General features: G+C 38.8%; 1 protein-coding gene across 28 annotated transcripts in view; it reads right to left on the bottom strand.

Moving 5' to 3' along the window:
* Positions 1 to 20305, bottom strand: part of SETD5 (SET domain containing 5) — a 76313-nt gene that overhangs the window by 18157 nt on the left and 37851 nt on the right. For 7 of the 28 annotated variants that reach the window (XM_014857951.3, XM_014857947.3, XM_070492672.1 and 4 more), the window contains 15 exons: positions 20039 to 20144; positions 19504 to 19712; positions 19106 to 19164; positions 18419 to 18597; positions 17446 to 17484; positions 13913 to 14155; positions 13190 to 13338; positions 12689 to 12806; positions 11828 to 11937; positions 10658 to 10907; positions 10194 to 10277; positions 9201 to 9458; positions 7993 to 8313; positions 7344 to 7586; positions 2004 to 2133 (listed from right to left, as the gene is read on the bottom strand). In XM_014857951.3, coding sequence (XP_014713437.1) covers positions 2004 to 2133; positions 7344 to 7586; positions 7993 to 8313; positions 9201 to 9458; positions 10194 to 10277; positions 10658 to 10907; positions 11828 to 11937; positions 12689 to 12806; positions 13190 to 13338; positions 13913 to 14155; positions 17446 to 17484; positions 18419 to 18597; positions 19106 to 19164; positions 19504 to 19712; positions 20039 to 20144 — 2498 coding nt within the window. Of the gene's footprint in view, positions 1 to 2003; positions 2134 to 7343; positions 7587 to 7992; positions 8314 to 9200; positions 9459 to 10193; positions 10278 to 10657; positions 10908 to 11827; positions 11938 to 12688; positions 12807 to 13189; positions 13339 to 13912; positions 14156 to 17445; positions 17485 to 18418; positions 18598 to 19105; positions 19165 to 19358; positions 19400 to 19503; positions 19713 to 20038; positions 20145 to 20305 lie in introns of all 28 variants that reach the window. The other 21 variants (XM_014857953.3, XM_014857952.3, XM_070492669.1 and 18 more) reach the window with 6 other exon arrangements.

Raw genomic sequence — 20305 nt, forward strand, 5'->3', positions numbered from 1 at the left:
TCACAGCATGGCCTGACGAATAGTATATAGGTCTGTGCCTGGGATCTGAACCTGCAAACCCTGAGCCGCTGAAGTGGAGTGTGCAAAGTTAACCATTACGCCACCAGGCGGGCCCCATGTCTTTCTTAACATCTCCTTGGTCTTTTTGAAAAAAACAAAACTAAACCAACAAATTAAAATAATTCCTCAAGATTTACACTAACGTCTAGCAATATCCCAAGTCACTCATTTGACTGCTGCTTGGTTTTAATTAAACATTTTCCTTCTGTTTATGTTGTTCCTTAAGGGCAAGGTGTGTCCTCTGCATGTTTCTCACTACTACAGATGAGAGCAGATGTTCAATAAAGGTTGGTGACTAACAGTCCTAATTCCATTCCAACCAGGGCACGTAGTAAAAGGCACTTTTCCTGAGTCTTTGCGAGTCAGGACATGAACTGCTATACGACCTCCTCTTCCCAACCTCAAATACACACTTAATACACAAATACAAATGTGCAAATGTGTATATACAAGATAGACTTCAGTTAAGTTATATTCTCACTATATTGCAAAAGCTGCCAATTGGGGCTGGCCCTGTGGCCGAGTGGTTAAGTTCGAGCGCTCTGCTTTGGTGGCCCAGGGTTTCACCAGTTAGGATCCTGGGTGCGGACATGGCACCATTCATGAGGCCACGCTGAGGCAGCTTACCGTAACATGCCACAACCAGAAGGACCCACAACTAAAATATACAACTATGTACTGGGGGAGTTTGGGGGGGGGGGGGGGATAAAAAAGTTCAAAAAAAAAAGAAAAGCTGCCAATAAATTGATAATATTGATAGGAATCTGGTATCGGCATTTCTTTCTATTAATCTGATTTGAGTAAATCTCCCTAATCTTTGCTGAAGGAGAGAACAAAATATTTTAAATACATGGTACCATTTATCTTCCAGATGTTCTACACTGGGATTTTATTATCCTGAGGTTACACATGTAATAACTTATAAGGTATAATCCAATCTAGAGAAAGAAAAATAAACTAAGTAAAAAATTTGAAAGAATACATTTTTAGTACCCTAGATTTTTCCAAATACAAGATTTTACAGAATCTTAATAGAAAGCAGATACTACTAGTACAAACCTATTTAATTTAATTTCGTTAATATTTACTCAGCAAGTCACTGAATAGAAACAATGAAGTGGTTTTCAGGAAAACTTGAACTATTATCATGTTAGCTGTAGCCTTACATGACCTTTAGCATCTAATTTATTTTGCTATTTTGTTTTGTTTGCATAATATTCACAAAACTCATTTAGCGATAAACTCATAGAAATCACAGAGAACTTTTCAGTTAATACTGACAGAAGAAACTTTGGTAAGAAGACTGTCCCAAAACAAGTTAAGCTGGTATCACAAGTTCACGCACCAGTGCTTTCAACTGTAATTCAATTAAAAATCCTGTAAGAGTCTGTGAAAACCAATAGGAGCAGATGCTTTTCATGACCCTCTAGTTTAAAAACTCATGAGGACTTTAAAATGGATTCAAGGCTACCTCGTCCAAAAAATTTTAAACTGTTTGTGCAAGTCCTTTTGAAAACAACCAATTCATAATAACTTCTCATTTATTTCATTCATCTCCTGCCCCTTCAATCACCCCCACCAACTCAATCACCTACAATTTTGATTCTTTCCTGAATAGTGCCCCACATCTTTCTTGCTTCTTTCCCCTTTTATAAACATGGATATAGATTTCCTAAACTTACTACTTTAAATGTATCTAACCTTTTTATAACCATTTCTGTTGTTATCTGTACACTGTCTAGTTCCTTCTTTGTCGTCCTGGGAAAACTGATCCCTGACTTGAGATCTTTCTCTTCCTCTGTAAAGACAGATGTAAAGTAACTATTTAGAGAACAATGCCATTTCTTTTTTGCACCAGACTTTTTAAGTATTCATACTGAAATTTTTTATGTGGATCTGAAATAATCATTGCTCATGTATTCAGAACGGTTTGAGATACGCACCTGCATTGTCTTTGCAGATACTAGAAGAGTTACTATTCTCATTACTTTGGTATAGGTGCTGAGTTCTAGTCTCTTGGGGTACAGATGATGTTTGAGTCATCCCTTCTTCCAAGGCTTGCTTTATCCAGCGCTATAATGGGAAAAGAATCATGGAATTATCAATAATCATTTAAAACTATTTAGTACACCTATTTTAAATGCATTAACCAGGTCATTACATATCAACTGGTGAGAGATGCAATCCAACACACTCATTCAGTTCCACACTCAAGTGTTTTTTGTTTTGTGTTTCAGCATATTAGAATACTGCCCCATCAATTCCTTCTACTGGGCAAAACTGAGAAATCCTGAATTACACATATTGAGATCTCAGCAAAAAACCAAACCCAATAAAAAATGATTATTCAACTTTTCACACTGCTTAGAATGGGGTAAATGGGAAGAGATAAGGAAGAAATCTTGGCATTTATTTAAGAGAGACTCTGATCATATAGGATCAAACTAGTACATAAAATAAATGCCTAGAAGGAAGATAAAAGATCTCAAGAGTTGTCTGCCCTGTGCTGGGGACATCTAAAGAGGTAATAGAAAAGATTCATAGGAAGACACTGAATGAGAATAAACCGCTCTTCACTACAGGTACCAAAATACTTCCAAAAGGTCTACTCTCAGATGGAACATCCTGAGTTTTCTCTCCCTATCAAGCAGTTTGGTTAAATTAAGCATGGATAAATGCAAATCACCAGAATAAATGACCTGCAGAAATCAAAAAGGGGAAAAAGTCAAAAAGAGCTCTCTAGGCAGTCACATTTTTTTTATATTGGAATCTAAAATGATGAGGAAAAAATTTAGGTCAGAAAGTAAGCCTGCAAAGATTAGGATAAGATTATGCATCATCCTGTGGAAGAGAGAAAATTTCTTACCTGTAATTGTGTTCTCTTAAGATACACAGTTGTAGGATGCTCACCACTCTGTGGCTCTCCTGCCCTGACATGAGACAGATCGAATTTTGATAAACATCAATGTCTGAGTCAGACCCTCCCCCAAGTAGGAAGAGCAAAGGTGACTATAATTTTACACCTTTAGAGAACAAGCATTACAGGTAAGTAAATATTCTCTTCACCAAAGAGAGCAATTCTAGTAGATTTACCCGCTTAGGAACTTAGGAAATAATTATTTCTTGGGAAATAATGCGAGGAAAATTTCACCAGGAAAAATTTTACATCATGTAAATGGCATTGTGGTCTGCCAAATGAAAACAAAAATAAAACCATAAACATAAGGCGATAAAAGTAAGTATATAAAAAAGAGATCTCAGCAGTCAACTGAATCACATAAACATTTTAGGATATGACCAGGTCTCTAAAAGCCAAAATAAGACCAAGAATGAACTCTCTTACACACAGAATATTGATGTAAAGATGAACTATCAGAACCATAGCTCCTTACAACTTACAAGAGACTTCAGAGGTCACCTTGTCCAAAGCACTCAGAGTATAGATGGGGGAAATTAGGGCCAGGAGGACAAAATGAGTGAAAAATCCTTTGTCACAGATACCTTTAGTACCAGTTTTTCTTTTCAGAGCAGATGACAGGACTCATTTGAGGTCACTGTGCTTTCCTCCAAGAGAAGTTAATTTCTTATATTTCCAGTGTCAAGTAGATGCACCCATAAAAGAATTTACATTCTGGATCTGATGACTACAAAAAGGGAAAATAAAACCAGGACAGGGGCATTCTAAGGAGTAAGACGCTGCTATGATTAGCTATAAGGTCAAACACAGCAAACATGATCAAACCCATTCCTCCTGGCCCTATCGTATGTCTACGTAGTATTTTAGGGCCCATAAAAAAGAATGTGAACATTTGTTTGTATCTAACAAGTTCCAACAAACCCTATGGATAATAAATTAACTTTAGACACTCCCATCCCTCAAGTTCTAGATAGTTATTAAAGTCAAAAGAACATTCCTTCCTTCTCTGAAACTCTGTATTAAAGAGTTTTTTAGGAAGCTCAGAGATGGGAGAGAGAAATGTTTTAAACGGTCCCATTACTATGAGAAAAGTGCAAGGAAGTAATTTAGGTTTTGGAGTCTAAAGATCTGGGTTGAAACTTGGCTGCACCTCTTATCAGCTACCTAACTCTGGTCAACTTACTGAACCCTTCTGAGCCAAAGCTTCTGGATCTGTAAATTGAGGCTACTAATCCCAGCTTCACAGGGTTGTCACGAAGGCTAAGCGAGATGATGTGTGTGAAGAAAGCATGTAGTACAATACTAGGCACATGTGGTCAGTGAGAACCTGTTCAAGTGAATTTCAAAGTAACGCAAAGAGACACACAGATGAATAACCCTCCGGTGTATACAATCAAATACCAATGCAAAGCACAGTGTTTCATTTTCAGTCAAGACGGTTTGCTAAGAAGTCTAGGAGACCAAATGCCCCACACATATTACTACAAGGTAAGTTTAGAGAAGACTTACAGAGAACAAGGAGGGACACTCCTGAAAAGAGTGTCAGCCACTTATCACTGCTTCCATTCTAAAACAAGAAGTGAAGTAAGATCCAACGAAAGAAATGTGCTTTGTAAGAACTACAATTCAATTTAATTCAGAAACCCCAAGGACTTCATAAAATGTTCTGTCAAATTAAGAATCTGGGAGCAAATATACATATGCAACTTTACGCTGTCTTTAACTTACGAGGCCTTTACCTCCTTTAATCAGATATGAAACAGTAGGCCTATTGGGAATACACTCTGTTCTAACTAATCTCATGGAGGACGGATGGCTTTTCTCATCTATCTGGTTAACTTATTCTCCTCCGAGGGATTTTCAGAAATTTATTACAACTTTGTTTAATCACGGAAATCTTTTTAGGTCCTGCACGAGGTGAATACTTCCTAGCCAATCTAAAAAAAACTCTCCGCCATCCCTACCCAGGATAAGTAGAGTCCAATTTCTAGATAAAAGACCCAATTTCATTAATTTTGCTCCGTAAAAAGTCACATTCTTGTTTTGTAATATAATCTTGATATGTTAACAGCAAATATTAAAGCTGTAATTTAAACTTAAACAATTCAGATCCAAACTTAAACAACTTTAAAAGACCCATTTTAGTAAGATAATTTTACTATGATAATTTAGAGTGCATAGCCTGAACACTTCCTCAAGACCGATATGACACATACAGATAAAAGTGTCTGCACAGAACCTGTATAAACAAGACTAAAGATGGTCTGACACGTGGAGAATACAACATGGATATGAGAGAAATGGGATTTCTATCTGTTGCCAGTGGAGATACAAAGATGAGCCACAGACACAAGTCCTAAACCATAACCAACTAAAAAGAGCTCTAAGAAATGGATTTTCTATCAGATTTGAATTTATATTCCTACACGTTTTTTAATTTTCACAGTACTCTGCTAGTTGAAAAAGATGGGAATAAAAAGATTGTAACCCAGCAACAGAATGTTCAAGGTGGCATTTTAAGGGGCTAGATCATACTATTTACAATTCAGATGTCACTATTAATCTGTACTAAATGACGTCTACCCTTCTAAAAGGACCAAAATAGGAGAATCTACTATCTAACTTGATAAAATTCTTTAACAGTTAACCACCTTAGAAGTTCTGTACTATGTCCAGCCAAAGATAGAACAAAAGGAAAAAACTGCTTTCACATATACATATTAAGCCATCTCTTGACTTGCTCCTCCAAACTAAAGACCACATCTCATTCTCTAATTGGGCAATACTACTCTGGAAATGTAGTTAAGATTTTGAGCTGTTACTCTTAATGAGGGGCTGAGCTAAACCTAATAGGAAGATTAGTTTTACATGCCATACCAGGGTTAATACAACTCTCCAATTACAACAGAATAAGGTTAATCATAATGCTCATTAAATGGCAAACAATTTTTTTCCTTCTCAGATAACTTCTAAGATCCAAAATAAGTGACTTGGTATAAGAAAGTATCCCCAAACACTCAATCCTCCTTTATCACTTAGGCAAATTTTTAGTCTTTCTTCCTTTGGAAAGTTGTCATTGCAAAAAATTTATGACACCTGGAAGTTATTCACGTTACTGCATGCATTATCTACAAACCCTTTTGGCAAAGATCTCATGGTCAAACTTTTTTGTTTTTCTACTTGGGAATTTCTCCCAAATACACCAGCACGTGACGTAAATACTCAGGTAAGATGTGAGATTAGGAAAAGACTTTCTTCAGTCTATGCTGCTCGTTCAGTGGTAGTGCCCTTCCTTTGTGCACAGATCCCTGCTGCCCTCCTCCCCTCCATATCCCACACCACTTTGGCTCATCTTTCATGCCCCCCCTCCCCCCAAGAAATTTCTGCTCTTTGGGGAAAGAGAAAAGCTTTAAGTTTGGAGGAGTCAGGGAAGACCTGCCTGGAGTTGGAGACTTCATCACATCAAATAATCTACATGCAGCATCCTCATGTACGTGATGCCAGTGGAGGAGGGCAATGGCAGACACTGAGGAAGGCAGCCTGAATCCAGATCTGAGGATAAGAGAAAAGGATGTTCCAGGGAACAGACTCTACCTCAAAGGAAGACCAAATGAAAGGGTATCCTATACTTCTAGAAACACAAAAATGACATTATAGGTCTGAGGGAGTGATCTATTCCTGAGAGACACCTTTGGAAAATATGCAGAGCTTCTGAGAATTAAGAAAGAGCATTCCAAAAACAACCAACCATCAAACACTACTGCCACTAGATCCAAAAACAGTATGTAACTAGAGAGAGGAGAGAGGGGAGATGGGGGCACAGAAAGAGAGGATTTTATAGTAGGTTCTATATTCACTAGGGAATAAACAGTCCAACTTGTCATTTGATCAAGGAACGGGAATTATGCCAATTGTAATAGGACGTTTCCTCTACTCTCATTCAAATGATAGTGATTAAATTAATTCAAAACACAATTTGATCATTTTTAACTTATGCAACAGTGTTCTAGATTACCTGGGGCCCAATCTCACACAATAATCACAAATGGACATGTTAACCAATACCACAAGAGCACACACAAAACATCCCTCCTTATCCAGTCATCAAATGCTGTGCGCTCTCAACTCAGTAACCTCTAGGGCTCTCAGAAAAGACAACAGTGAATACTCACAAATTGAGCACCAAAAATGCAGTATACATCCCACCTTAATCCCACTGACTCTTGACACATCAGTATTCGTGGCTGAACAGTGAACTCATTACAAACTCACATGGACAGAGAGTGGCTATCTAGAGAATGTGTTAGATGTGTCACAATTACAGGCAGCCTAGATTAAAAAAAAACTCACATACACATAGACATACCTTTTTACAGGAGCTGAATGTGCCATCAGGCAGAAGGGGCCTTCGACGCCTCTCAGGGATAAAGGGTGAGCCAAAGCGAATGTAGTGTTTGGGGGTGGTGCAAATTAACGGGGAATGGATAAGACCGGGTAACATGTTCAGGGTTGTCGCCAGTACAGTTGGGTCCGTGGTGATACGTAAAGGGCACTCAACAGGGCATTCGTGCTTCTCCGCTTTGTCATTCAACCATTCTGTAACTAGATACTAAGGTAAAAAAGAGATCATTAGTTGATGCTGCAGATGTAAAAGCCAGAGGCAGCAGTGAAGCTCGTGAAGACAAAGCTCATCTAAAAACTAGGAAAGGAGATATAGCAGATGCAGAGAGTATGACTTGGGCATTCAGAATGCAAGGATACCTTCCTTCACCCTCTCTGTGACCACTAAGGGAGGAATAATTCCAGCCATGAGCAACTTAAGCTCTGCCTAAAACTTATGGGAACAAAAAAAGGTAGTAGGATGGCTTCAGCCCCTTGCATCAAAGCATTTGCCAAAACTTTCAATCTAATAATATTTAGACTATTTGTTTTTTTGTGGGGATTACAGGTCCTCTCACTTTACTAAGACGCAGCCCTTGGCAGACTAGATTTATGAAGATGGATTTGTGTCTTACCTTTTTGGTTTTGGGGTATTTAGATGCAGCACGGTTGACATGGGATCCAGTAACTGATACCACAGTTGGGTCAGACCCTGTTAATTGCCTGTTTTCTCCTGAACTATCTATACTTCCAGCTTCAGTAGGAGTTACTGAGCTGTTATTTCCTCCCTCTTCCAAGGCAGCTTGTGACAACTCTGCCTGCTGTGCAATGGCCTGCTTCTGACGCTTTAGTCTTTGGGCTGAACTGGTCCGGTACCGAGAAATTCGACTCTTCGGTCGGGGCCTAGAAGGCTTTGCTGGAGGTGGTTTGGGGACTGGTTTTTCTGCAGCAACATCCTACAACAACAGCACAGTGAAATGCTTACCAGAAAGTTCTTATGAGCGAACATTCTATTCAGTTTCCTATTCACTTTAAGCATTCTGAATGTTTACTGGTGAAAAAGTGAGTATTCAGAAACACTATTTCAAACGTAATCCTTACAAAAATTTGTACAATTAAATCAGCTGCAGAGGCTTCAGATGTCTTGGTTAGTTATTTCTTTTTCTAGTATTTATAAAATAGGTCAAAAGTCAGCTGAAGGTAGCCACCTAATTTTAGGGTTCTTAGCAGGAAAGATAATTTCTCCCTTGTTTCTTTCCCAGATCCTGAGGTTTTAGCTTAAGGTTTAGAATTCATGTCTAGGGTAGGGAAGGGAAAAATTATCCCGAGAATCCTTCATATCAAGGAAAGGTCCAGTCCATAATAGTGCTATGCAGAAAGGCCAGAAGAGAAACCAAATACTTTTTTTTTCCTGAGGAAGATGTGCCCTGAGCTAACATCCATGCCAATCTTGCTCTATTTTGTACGTGGGTTGCTGCCACAGCATAGCTGACGAGTGGTGTAGGTCTGTGCCTGGGGTCCGAACCTGTGAACCCAGGTTGCCAAAGAGGAGTGTGCCAAACTTAACCATGACACCATGGGGCTGGACCCACCGAATAATTTTTATGAACTCACCACGAACAGTTTATCTGATGGAAACAGTATGAAGTTCCATTCTAGTGTGAAAGTGTCTAGTCATCAAATTCTGTCTCCCTAAATCCCAGAAATCAGCTGACGAAAATGGCCTTATGTACTGCAATACAAGGCAAAGCTGAAAATGCTGATTTTAATCATTCCAAAAGACAGATAATCACCATTAGCAAAAATAAGGATGTTTAAGCCCTGCAGTCTTATCATCTCTTACCCCTGCTTGGGAAGACCTCCGAGTGTTCACTCCAACACTCTGTGGGGTGCTTGGGATGGCAATGTTTGAAGCAGAGTTGCTAACTTCCGACTCAGGGGTTTCAGTTTTTGTCTCTTCTCCCACAGGAACCTCTGGGGTGGTGGTAGTAATCTCCATGTCACAGGTGCTTTGTTCCAAGGGCTGATCCCGTCGCTTCTTTCTTTTCTCTAAGTTTTCAAAAGCATGCATGATGGCTTCGACCTTCCTATCTTCCCGGGTCTAGAAAGAAATAGCATTAGCATAAGAGGAAGCCTCAACCAGGAGGTGGGGACAGCTTTTCAGAAGTATTATTAATGGAAATGTACAGACATTTACAGAAACTACCAGTAAGATGACATGCGTCTTGGAGAACATGAGATAAAAACTAAAATATTTCATTTTTAACGTTGAAGAGTTGTAAAGGAAGGCAAGGTCAAACCTGAACTTTTCAAAAAAGGTCAGTGATCTTGGAACTTTTTACTACAAAAGAAAAATAGCCATTAAAATCGATTTTTCTCTGTATTTTCAGAGTTCAAAAATAACCAAGTAGATCTACTTGAACTTCTTCTCAGGAACAGAAATAAACATGGTTGGTTTCAGCAAAAGACTAGAATTTTTGAATCCATATGACTGAAATGGTTTTTAAAAAAACATCAAAACTCACAAACTTAGGAAATTCCTAAGTTAGAGCAAGCAGCCCCAACATAGATATTTTGTTTTGACCAGGCAGTTTTTTGGAAACCAGATTGTTAGTAAGAAAGCTCTAAGACCATCATCAGATAACAGTCACTAGGAAAAGAAATTAAAAAACCATAATGAAATCTCTTTTATAGAAAAAGCCCAAATTCTAACTTACAGGTGATAGTACAGTATCTTGTCAAAGAAATGAGCTGACACAAATTCAGAAGAGAAGGGGTACACTTGCTAGAGGGAGCAGGAATCAGCAGGAACAAAAGGATGTTAGAAGGTACTCACCCTCCTACTATGAGCTGGGTTCTCCTGGTCATCTGTAACTTCTTCTTTCCCTTCTTCTGCTTTTTCTTCTGGATTGTCTATTTCCTTTAAGATAGAGGCAATATTCAGCTGTACTCTTAGAACTCTATGAAAAATCAATCTCTATTTCTTTTGGTAGCTTAAAACTCTCTAAAAACTATTGTTAGTGCTTTACAAAGTGTCACTCATGTGGAGCCACATGATAAATACAAATGAAAAGCCCCATTCTCTGGATTGAAAACTGCAAAGTAGCTGAAAGGATATTCTTAACATTGTTAAAAAAAAAAAAAAAAAGAGAGAATGAATGAATGTTCACCACCTTGATATGAACGGCATTAAGTGTTACTGTAGACTTCCTACATAAAACACTATGTGGCAACCTGGGACCCTCTTCATCTGGAGAGGATCCAACACCATGGCAACATCCTCTGACCAGGGGAGATTACCTCATGATCACTGGATACAGTCACTTTCTCAGGGACTTGTTCTGGTTGCTGGTTGTTATCCTCTTCCGGAGCCTCATTCTGCTGCTCCATCTCTAGCTCTTTCCGTCGTGCTTTTCTCCGTCTTGTCTCTGCTCCAATGGTGGGTAGGCTTGGAGGAGGGGGGAGCGGTGGTTCTGCAGCATTGGGATTCCTTTTCTGTATAGGGCAATTCCGGTTCCCCTTGTGACATGCACAGTCCACTTTATAATTACTGCTCCAAAAAAACAACCAAAAGTTTCTGTCTCAGGCCAAGTGAAAATCAGTTATACTATTCATTCATTCTCTTGAAATATTACTATAGTAATTTCCTCTCGTATTATCTTTGACTAAGTTAAATAGAGACATTCGAGTCCTATGAGTATTTTCAATATGCTCTGTTTTTCTACATAACCCCAACTCTTCCCCTACATACGGTCCGTGGAAATGAAAGAAAGCCTCCCCTAAATTCAATTCTCCCACCATCTTTATGCTTTTTAGTGGGCAGTGAATCGGTGAGAGAGTCTGCAGTGTCCATTTTTAACTTGTGTCTACTTTCACCACATTCTCACTTTTACCTACTGATTCCCTACTTATTATTAATAGCTTTTCTTCTCGTACTTGTGCCGAACATCAATTTACCACATAACCGTTTTTGCCTAAAAGGATCAAGGGAGAAAAAGTATCCATTTTACAAAACCCATCACGTATTCATCTACGATGTGCCATATCTCTTTCTCTGTATTGTTACATATAGTTAGATAACATGGTTTGAGTGGACGAGGTGAATTTTCAAATTCTCATTCTCTACGGCTCCCAGTACGGGTGCTGTGTACATTGTACATAACAACAGATGCTACTGCAATTTCTAGGACTGTCTCATACATACCCTCTTTGCTATTCTTGCTACAAAGGCATAAGCTGTAACATCCTTGCCTAGGAGACTGGTGAGCAGTATCATACTATGTACCTTTGTCTCTAAAGAAATGCCCTAAGTCTGTCTTTCCCTTCACAATTTCTAGGGAGAAAATGCATTACTCATAAAAAGATCAGGTAAAAAGGGGAAGGAAATGGCAAGGAACAAAAACAGACAATAGAATAGCTTAATATGTAAGACAAGGCCATGCACGTTAGGAAAGGTTTCGAAGGTCTTACCAGTTACTGTACTCATAATCAAATGCTATGGTGACCTCGGCATCCTTGGTGATGGCAGACACAGCATAGATACACAGGTGAATCATCCCATCTGCAATCATGTGTCTCACCTAAATGAACAAGGCTTATGGTTGATGATTTATCATAAAGACCAGGAACACTCCAGAAAAGGGAGAAAACCTTTTACCCGAATAATTTCTCCCCAATTAGAGTTATGGTAGTCTGTTATTTGACTCTATAATTTCATTTGAAACTACTACACAGTAATTGTTCGAAAATTTATGATACTTCTTGAAATACATGGAGAAACCCTGAGATGTTAGAAATCAGGGTAAGATCACTGCTCTACATCCTAAAGCTGTTTTCAGCTGCAGCAGAGAATTAAAATTCCTTAGCCTGTAAGAAAAGCTCTGCGGATTTTCTTGCTGCGTTTGATGTGGCTGCACTGATTATGCACAGACTAATGAATTCTAGAAATGCCTACAATCTCTCTTACAACACTACTGCCTAAAATCTAAAAAACTGCAACCGCACAGCTTAGTCTGGGCCAAATTACATCTTCTATTATATGGCAATTTCTTTAATATAACCTCATTGACTTCTTATCCAATCTAGCCCTTTCTCTTTAACAAATGCTAACTTGCTTTTTTCCATTTCTGCCTTCGCTAAAGAAAATCCATTCCTTGCCTCCATCCTGTCAGAATAAAAGCATTACTACTTTTGTTTCTCATCTCTTACAATGAAAGATCATAACCATTATCTACAGACCTTAATCTGAGTGAAGTTTTCAGACTGCTTGAACTTCAGTAAACTTGTCCATTGGTGGTTCCATACAAAGAGAAGTTGCTATAGAAATCTTACCTCTGCATTTGGTGTACATGATCTTCTGATGAACCGAGCATCATTACCGAAAGTACGTGCATCCACACACATCTCTACACCATTGAATTTTGAGTAGAAGAGCACAAAGGGGTATGGTCTAGGGATATAATTAAAATTCCTGTAATTCTCAACACACATAAAAAGGCCACCCCATGACTTCAAACATGAAGCATATGCTGACAGAAGAAGCAGCAGTCCTTTGCAATGCCTAAACTTGGAAAACATCACATGCTTGTCTGCTTTTGATTAAAGAACAAGCACAAAGCAAGGAATGCTTGGCTTGGAAAGGAGTCATCACCACTTTATATATTAAACAATTTGTAGACTTATTTGCACTTCTTCACAAATAGCAGACAGGCATGAGCTTATTTGAGCTATCTTTTCCCCAAGAGTATTCTATCAACCAGGATGGGCTTTACACCCACAGGGTTCAGGCCAAGCCCACCTTAGCCCTCACTGCTCAATGTATGTTATTCTTACTTTTTGAAGAAATGTCCATTGACCTCAAATTGTTGTCGTAACATGACTTTCCCTCGGTACTCTATTATAAGAGTGTCCAAAGCCAAATCTCTTGCAGCCCTTAGGATCTTTCGGTGCTTTTGAACACGAGTGACTCTTCCCAACTGTAGCTGAATAAAAGCAGAGTATAAACGTTAGACAATAGCAACAACAGCTTAGTAGACACTTAGAATATTTCCTAATTGAGGAAAAGGCACCAATATTTTTAGGGTTTATTTGTATATATTAATTTAGCTCAATGGTCAGAAAATTTTAAATTTGATAAAAGCTCAGTATTTCTAAGAAACAGGCTCCATCTAGTGAACCTGTCACCCACCCCAAAAGGCAAGAAAAGATCAAAGAAAAATATATGATTAAGATTTTAGTGCCTCTGTGTTGAATGTAAGAATGAGAAAGAATAAGCTTAGCTTTCTATTAATCTTAATAATTTCTACTAAAGCTGTATAAAATTTTCTATCCTAATTTCTCTATTTTTAGTTAATAGAGATAGTTTAAAAATACATGTCAAGACAGTCTCCAGTTACTATCATCTGCTTTGAGTTAAAGATACTCAACAGCTGGCTAATTCATTATTCTAAGGCCTTGTACATTTGAAAGAAATGCTAACTCCAATGTACATCCTCTTCCTGGGTTCTTAAAATTTTAACTACTTATTTAGAGAGTCTTTACCCCTTGGATCCTTACCTGCATTTGGGAACCAATAACTGTATTATTACAGGCCAATTCAGTCTTATTAATAGTGTCTAAAATAGTAGGTTTGCCCACAAATTCCTTGCTAGAATGTAGGTGTTGTTCAAGGGCGTTCTGTACATCTGCACTGTACTGATTAGTGAAAGCTTCTTCATACTGATCAGTCCACAGTCTTATTCGATTTTCCCATCCCTCAGTTGTATTCTCATCTAAATTCTGTGCTTCAGAAGGAGAATTCTGTAGAGAACAAAGGTCAGGTACGTTAGGAGAGTCCATACATAAAAATGGGGGAAAAACAGGCTGAGTTTCCAAAGAAAATTAGTTTTTTGCTTGGCAGTTGGTGTGGCATAAACGAGTAATGGCCTGGGAGTCAGGTGATCTGGCTTCTGTAATGGTTTCATAACCAATGAGCTGTGAGGCCTTGAACAACTTCTTACAAAAGCTCAGCTTCCTCATTTATAAAGTGAGAAATTAACCTGGATTGTAGTTCCATCCCATTACTGTGATTTTATGACCATTTTTAAGTCGTAAAAATAAATTTTGTTCTTATCAGAAGAATCACGGTTCGTAAGAAAATCTTCATAAAAATGAAGGGACATTTCAAAATCTCACATCACTTAAATTACAATCCTTATTGAAACATCTGCGTGAGTCTGTCAGCTCAAACTAGTAGTGTTTTAGTACTCTCCGGAGAACGTTTTTATATCTGTGTAACTGATTTTCATTATACAATGTGTCCATTCTAAAAATACATGTGACCCAAATAAACAAATAAATAACCCAGAGTCTTGCCTTCCATAGAAAAAATTATCATTTTGGAGTCTATCTTCCTAACATTCTATTTTCAACAGCTTAAACAGCCACACTCTGAAGAGGTGAGATGGGGGAGGGGGTGGGAAGGTGGAGTGTAGAAAATGCTGAGAGGTACTTTGCTTTTCTTCTCTAGGAAAACCACTGCCCTCAGTGGTGAGGGGACTGAGAAGAGAGTATTAAATCTCAGCATCATTATCCTAAACAGTTTTATATGTGCTTGAGCTAGAGACACAGCTTAAGTCTGACGCATGTTCTCCTCCATGGTGTTCAAGACATAATGTGTCACCAGAAAACAAAACAAACACTGACAGTGATGATGTCATACTAGTGAGGACTAGAAGGGAAAGACATCACAGTACCAAAGCTACTTGCAAATCCATGTCCACACTAAACTTGCAAAAACAGGTGTAAGAAAATTAAATATACTTTCCATAAATAATGTAGAAAACATTTGTGCATATTATAACAATTGCTTCCTTTCACTTTTGTGTCACTAGTTTTGACTGACTGTTGTCTATCATCCCTTCCCCAAGGAATAGGGAAATGGAAGGAAAAAGTTAAAACCACTGTTTTCCACATTTCTCATTAGAGGTGAAAAGACTGAACAATAAACAAAGGGATCTAAGAAACACCTAAGGCCAAAACACTGAGAACAGAATATTACTTGCCTGAGGTGTCAGTAGGAGCTGAGCAAAAGAAAAGTGCAAAGCCTGAAACTTAAGGGTGCTTATAAGACTGGGGATTAGCAGGGGTCAAACAGTATTCTCAGGTTTAAGTACCCAGTAGTGATCACTAAACTTCTGACTTGTTAGACAAGGTATACTAGAAGCCTTTGGCACAGTATTAGCTGTTGTTCACTAATACAACTCTGTCTACTCTGTTGTCCCATTCTTCTGGGTCCTGGAGATCTCATCTCAGTGGGTTTAGAGCAGTGGTTCTCAACCAGAGGTGATTTTGCCCCTAAGGAGACATTTGGTAACATCTGAAGTCATTTTTAATTATCATACCTGAGTGTGTGTGTTACTGGCCCCTAGTGGGCAGATGCCAGGGATGCTGCTTAACTGCTTACAATGCAAAAGACAGTGCCCCCAAGAACCAAGAATTACTTGGTTCAAAATGTCAACAGGGTTGAGGCTGAGAAACCCTGGTTTTGTGCAGTCTCCAGTAGGAAAGCTCTTGACTTTGGGATTAAAAACCCAAATGGTAAATTCTTCCCATTCTTATGGCTCCCAACGAAATCTTTGGTGGAGTTCTTACTAATAATTAATTCTGAGTCTAAAATTTGTAACTCAAATTAGAATTCTGATACGAGAATCAAAATAAAACTAACCAGTATACTTTCAATGTATAAATTTTAACACACTTTTGGAGTTATCTGTCAATATCTTGCAACTGCAAGAAATATTTGGGGTTTATGTGTAGTTTTCTGGGAGACTCATCAATAGCTTTCAAAAGGCTTTGAATCTCTGGAGGCAAGTTATAACAGTTAGCTGATAAAATAAAAAGGGCTCATCAACCAGGATCAGGGCTATGACTGCCCCACAAGTCTATTTAAGGTCCTCTCTAAGCAAATGAGACAAAAATAAAGGGACAGTTAAAGCAAATGTAGCCTATTGCAGGCAAGAGATTTAGCAAAGAAATAACTGTGTTCCAAGACATCCCAGGATTCTGATGCTCTGGGGCTCTACGTCCCTTCCCATGTCTTTTACAGAAATGTACAAGTCTGTATAAGCAAGGTGAGACCTTCAAATTTTAGATAAAGTGCCACCTGTGATCTTTGTTAACATCAGTCATATTGGTGCTCCATACATATATATATATATATTCCTAATAAAGCTTATTCTCACTAAAAGATTTTAATGTTTATGCCATATAACTGTCAACAGGAAAGATCCTATATTTATATCATTTACACATTTAGGGATATTTATACTTACAGAATTAAACTAGATCTTAATTCTAATTAAATGCTTTGAAGCCATAAGTAATAGTTTGGGAGGTATGTTGTCCTCCTATATATACATAGGTAAAGGAAGATAGTAGTCAGGATAATCAAATCTCCTTTGGGCAAACTGTTTTTATCACCCAGTACCTAAAAGCCCTTTTAAACCATTGCATGTAATTTCTCTATTCTCCAACTGCTCTCCAAATTCAGGCCTCATAAATTCTTTTATTTGATAACTGAAGAAAAGAAACACACTAGCATCATCAGTCCTATACCAAATAGATATGCCGGGAGAAAACAGTTCAAAAGTGAGTAATTCCAATCAGAGTAATTCCTATCAATAGCACTAATTTCCTACAGATGAAATTTATCTTTCCAACTGGTGGTTAAAGGCCACATGGTGCTAGAGTGGGTGCACAAGAGATCCTGTATAACCAGAAAAATCTCAGTCCTGAGGTTGAGGTCAATCACAATGACAGAACACATCAGCTTCATTTTGTTAGGCAAAATGTCACTTACCCCCCGCCAGAAAAGCAGCTAATGAAAAAACCAATAAATGAAGGCTGATTACAGAAAGGGAAAATATTTCAGAAAATGGTCAAGAAAATCTACTTTGGAGAAAGGCTCTATGAAAACCGAATGGCAACAATTACAAACTAACGAAAAGCAGAGTCCAAGATTCCCAGACCATCAATGTCAGGAAAGAAGCTGACCAAAATGCAAGATCACAATGAAGTAAAACACAGCATCAGGGAAGAATACCCCTTACCTTCATCCGCAAGGACTTCCGGGATCCCTCTCGAAATGCCTATCCCAAAGAGGAAAACAAGTAGAACAAAACAAAACTTGGTACCAATAATGACAGTTATACCTATCTGAGAGTAAAACTAAGGCAACAACTAGTGTTCTTGTCTGTCCCCTTTTTCCTAGGTAACAAAATACAATGGACTTCCCCGCACTATTATCAAGAATAGGGGTAGCTCAAGGCCAGTGACCTTTGAGGCTAATTCCAATACTTTCCATAGTGGAACTAGGTAATTAACAGGGAAGAGCATGCATCACTTAAGTCCTATATGCACCCTTGACACTAAATGAAAAAGTACATAAAAATGTTAAGTAAGGTTGCAGATTTACCAGTTTTGAAATTAAGAAGGAAACAAAGACCAATCCCCTTAACAAGGGGTGGACAAGTCACCTAGGAGCAACAAAGTTGCTGTGATGGGGAAGAAAGAACACAAAACAGAAGAGGTTTCTCCTGGAGACTTTTTAGCTGAGAATACAGGAAAGTGACCACGACACTGACGAAGCCTAGACCATTCAAGAGATGTTTCCTAATTTTTTTCAAACAAGGAAAAAACAATCAACCCAATGACATGAGGTGGGCATGTTACCAGGACAAGAACTTCAGACTACGTTTTGGGACTGAGGAGGCAGGCAGATAATATGAGGACAATGGAAGCCTAGACTGCAGGCTGCAGCATATATGGGCTCGTGCCAGGGGTGCTGGAATTTCATACCTGGGATGGGGGTTGGAGTAGAAGAAACTTTGTGCCAGTTGTGATGGTATGAAGTGGCAGAAGAGAGGTTGGTTTACATATTCATAACACAGATAAGCTGATTTTTGCAAGCAGAGCAAAAGTGGCCCTTTAAACATCTGGATCACAACTTCTCAAAAGAATTTTGGTACATTCTTGGTCCAAAATTTTAGCTATTTCTACTTAAGAGACTTTTATCCTCCATACCTTGATTTTCTTCGTCTTTGGTGCTGCACGACCCTTTTCTGGACTCTTTTTCCGCTTCTTGGGTTTGGTTCTTCTAACAGTTAAGGTGATGCTTGTAGGTGTGTGTTGTGTTGCTGTATACAACACAGTGGAAGGAGAAAGCTCCTCATCCCAGCTTTCTGTTGCACTGCTATCCCCACCTGAAGAAAGGTTGTACCATAGTTCATGTTGTACAAACAGCCTCAAAAGTGCTTTAGAAGCAGCTTATTTCTTTAGATCTACCTCATATCCAGTAAGTTACTACATCTATTATTTATCATCTATAGAACAACATAAATACCTACCTTCCATATGAAAAGAAGATTCTTTCTTTATCAGTGGCATTAAGTATATAAACCTTGTTCTACATTGTACCTATTTCTCCCCTTGAATTCAGTTCCCTAGCTCTGCTTCAATGTCTAACATAGAAGAAGGAATTTTTTTGTGTGCTCATAAGGAATATTTTGATTGCTACAGGGCTAAAATATTGTTCCTGGATACATTTAATTCACAATAAGAAAATTACACAGTGGTCTTGAGAGGACTTCTATGTCTTCTCATGAAAAGAGGTGGGGACCATGGGAACTTAGAAGGAGGGGTTTTGAGACAAACATTTAAATCACAAAATATCGTATGTTAAAATATAGGCCTAACCCATCTTCAGCTCACCTGATATGTTGTCCTGCTTCCGCCGATGAAGTCTAATAACCTTCCCCCTGCTCATTCCCCTAAAGAGGGAAAATAAACTTAAAGTAGTCCTTCCAACAGCATGCAGTACATCATTGCACACATGGGAGAAGTGTCTCTGCATATACTACCCCCTTCCCTCCCACCTACCAAATGTTTCCAGGACATTAAATTTCATATCAAATTCAATAGCTTTAACATCAATCTCTCATTCCTTGTTGTCAGTAATTCTCACCTAGTGCAGAGAATTCGAGCCAAGGAGCACTAAGGAATCATCTACATTAACAAACACAAGAAAGAATACTTTGAGCTTTTCCCTACTAATAAGACACCCTAATCCCAGCAACCCAGGCTTGAATTTAGATGGAACATGATCTTACCTGCACTTGTCACAGTTGAGAAGGAAGCCATCCTGAGAAAGACCACAAGGACACCAGGTAGGAACAGTCTCTCCTTCAGAGTTCGGGCTGTCTCCACAGCGTTCCTCTACGGGCGACGGCAGGCCATTCAGGTCAGAACGAGGGATGATCGTCTGGACAGGGGGAGAAGCAGGAGGTGTCGGAGGAGGAGGGGCTCCGTAATTATGATCCTGAAAATAAGATTTTTTAAATCAACAGTGTCCAAACACTGGCCCCTCTCTCCCCTAAAGTATGGTACATATGGAAAGAAAGAAGAAAGTAGTACCCTTCGTTTTTTGGCTTCAACCAGGAAAGTGATAAAACAAAATGCCAAGGTCAACTGGGACATAAAAACAAGAACAATGATGCAGGGCTAGACGTCCGCTGGAGGCAGGGAAGTGCAAAAGGGGCAACTTCGTCATGCTGCATATAAACATTTCAAGAAAGTCACAATGTATAAGAATGGATTACACTCCAGGAAGATCACTGCTCTGGAGAGAAACAAATGCATACTCACAGCATAAGGCAGTCCTCGACACCCATGCCTCTGAGTGGTCCCATAATTATGAGTGGAATACACGCTCTTCTCATTAACTGCTGGACTAGCCTCCACAGATTCAGGGCTGCACAAAGGCGAAAAGCAACGCATGATAGCATAACACCTAATCTTTCCTTAAACTAAGACTTAACTTCCCATCCTAACCCCTCCTCTTTCCACAACCACCAGCCACTAGAATAAGAGAAAGAATTCAGTGAAACAATCTGATTAACATAACTAAGCCTA

The sequence above is a fragment of the Equus asinus genome, chromosome 21 (assembly GCF_041296235.1).
Source record: "Equus asinus isolate D_3611 breed Donkey chromosome 21, EquAss-T2T_v2, whole genome shotgun sequence".
NCBI classification, from domain to species: Eukaryota; Metazoa; Chordata; class Mammalia; order Perissodactyla; family Equidae; genus Equus; species Equus asinus.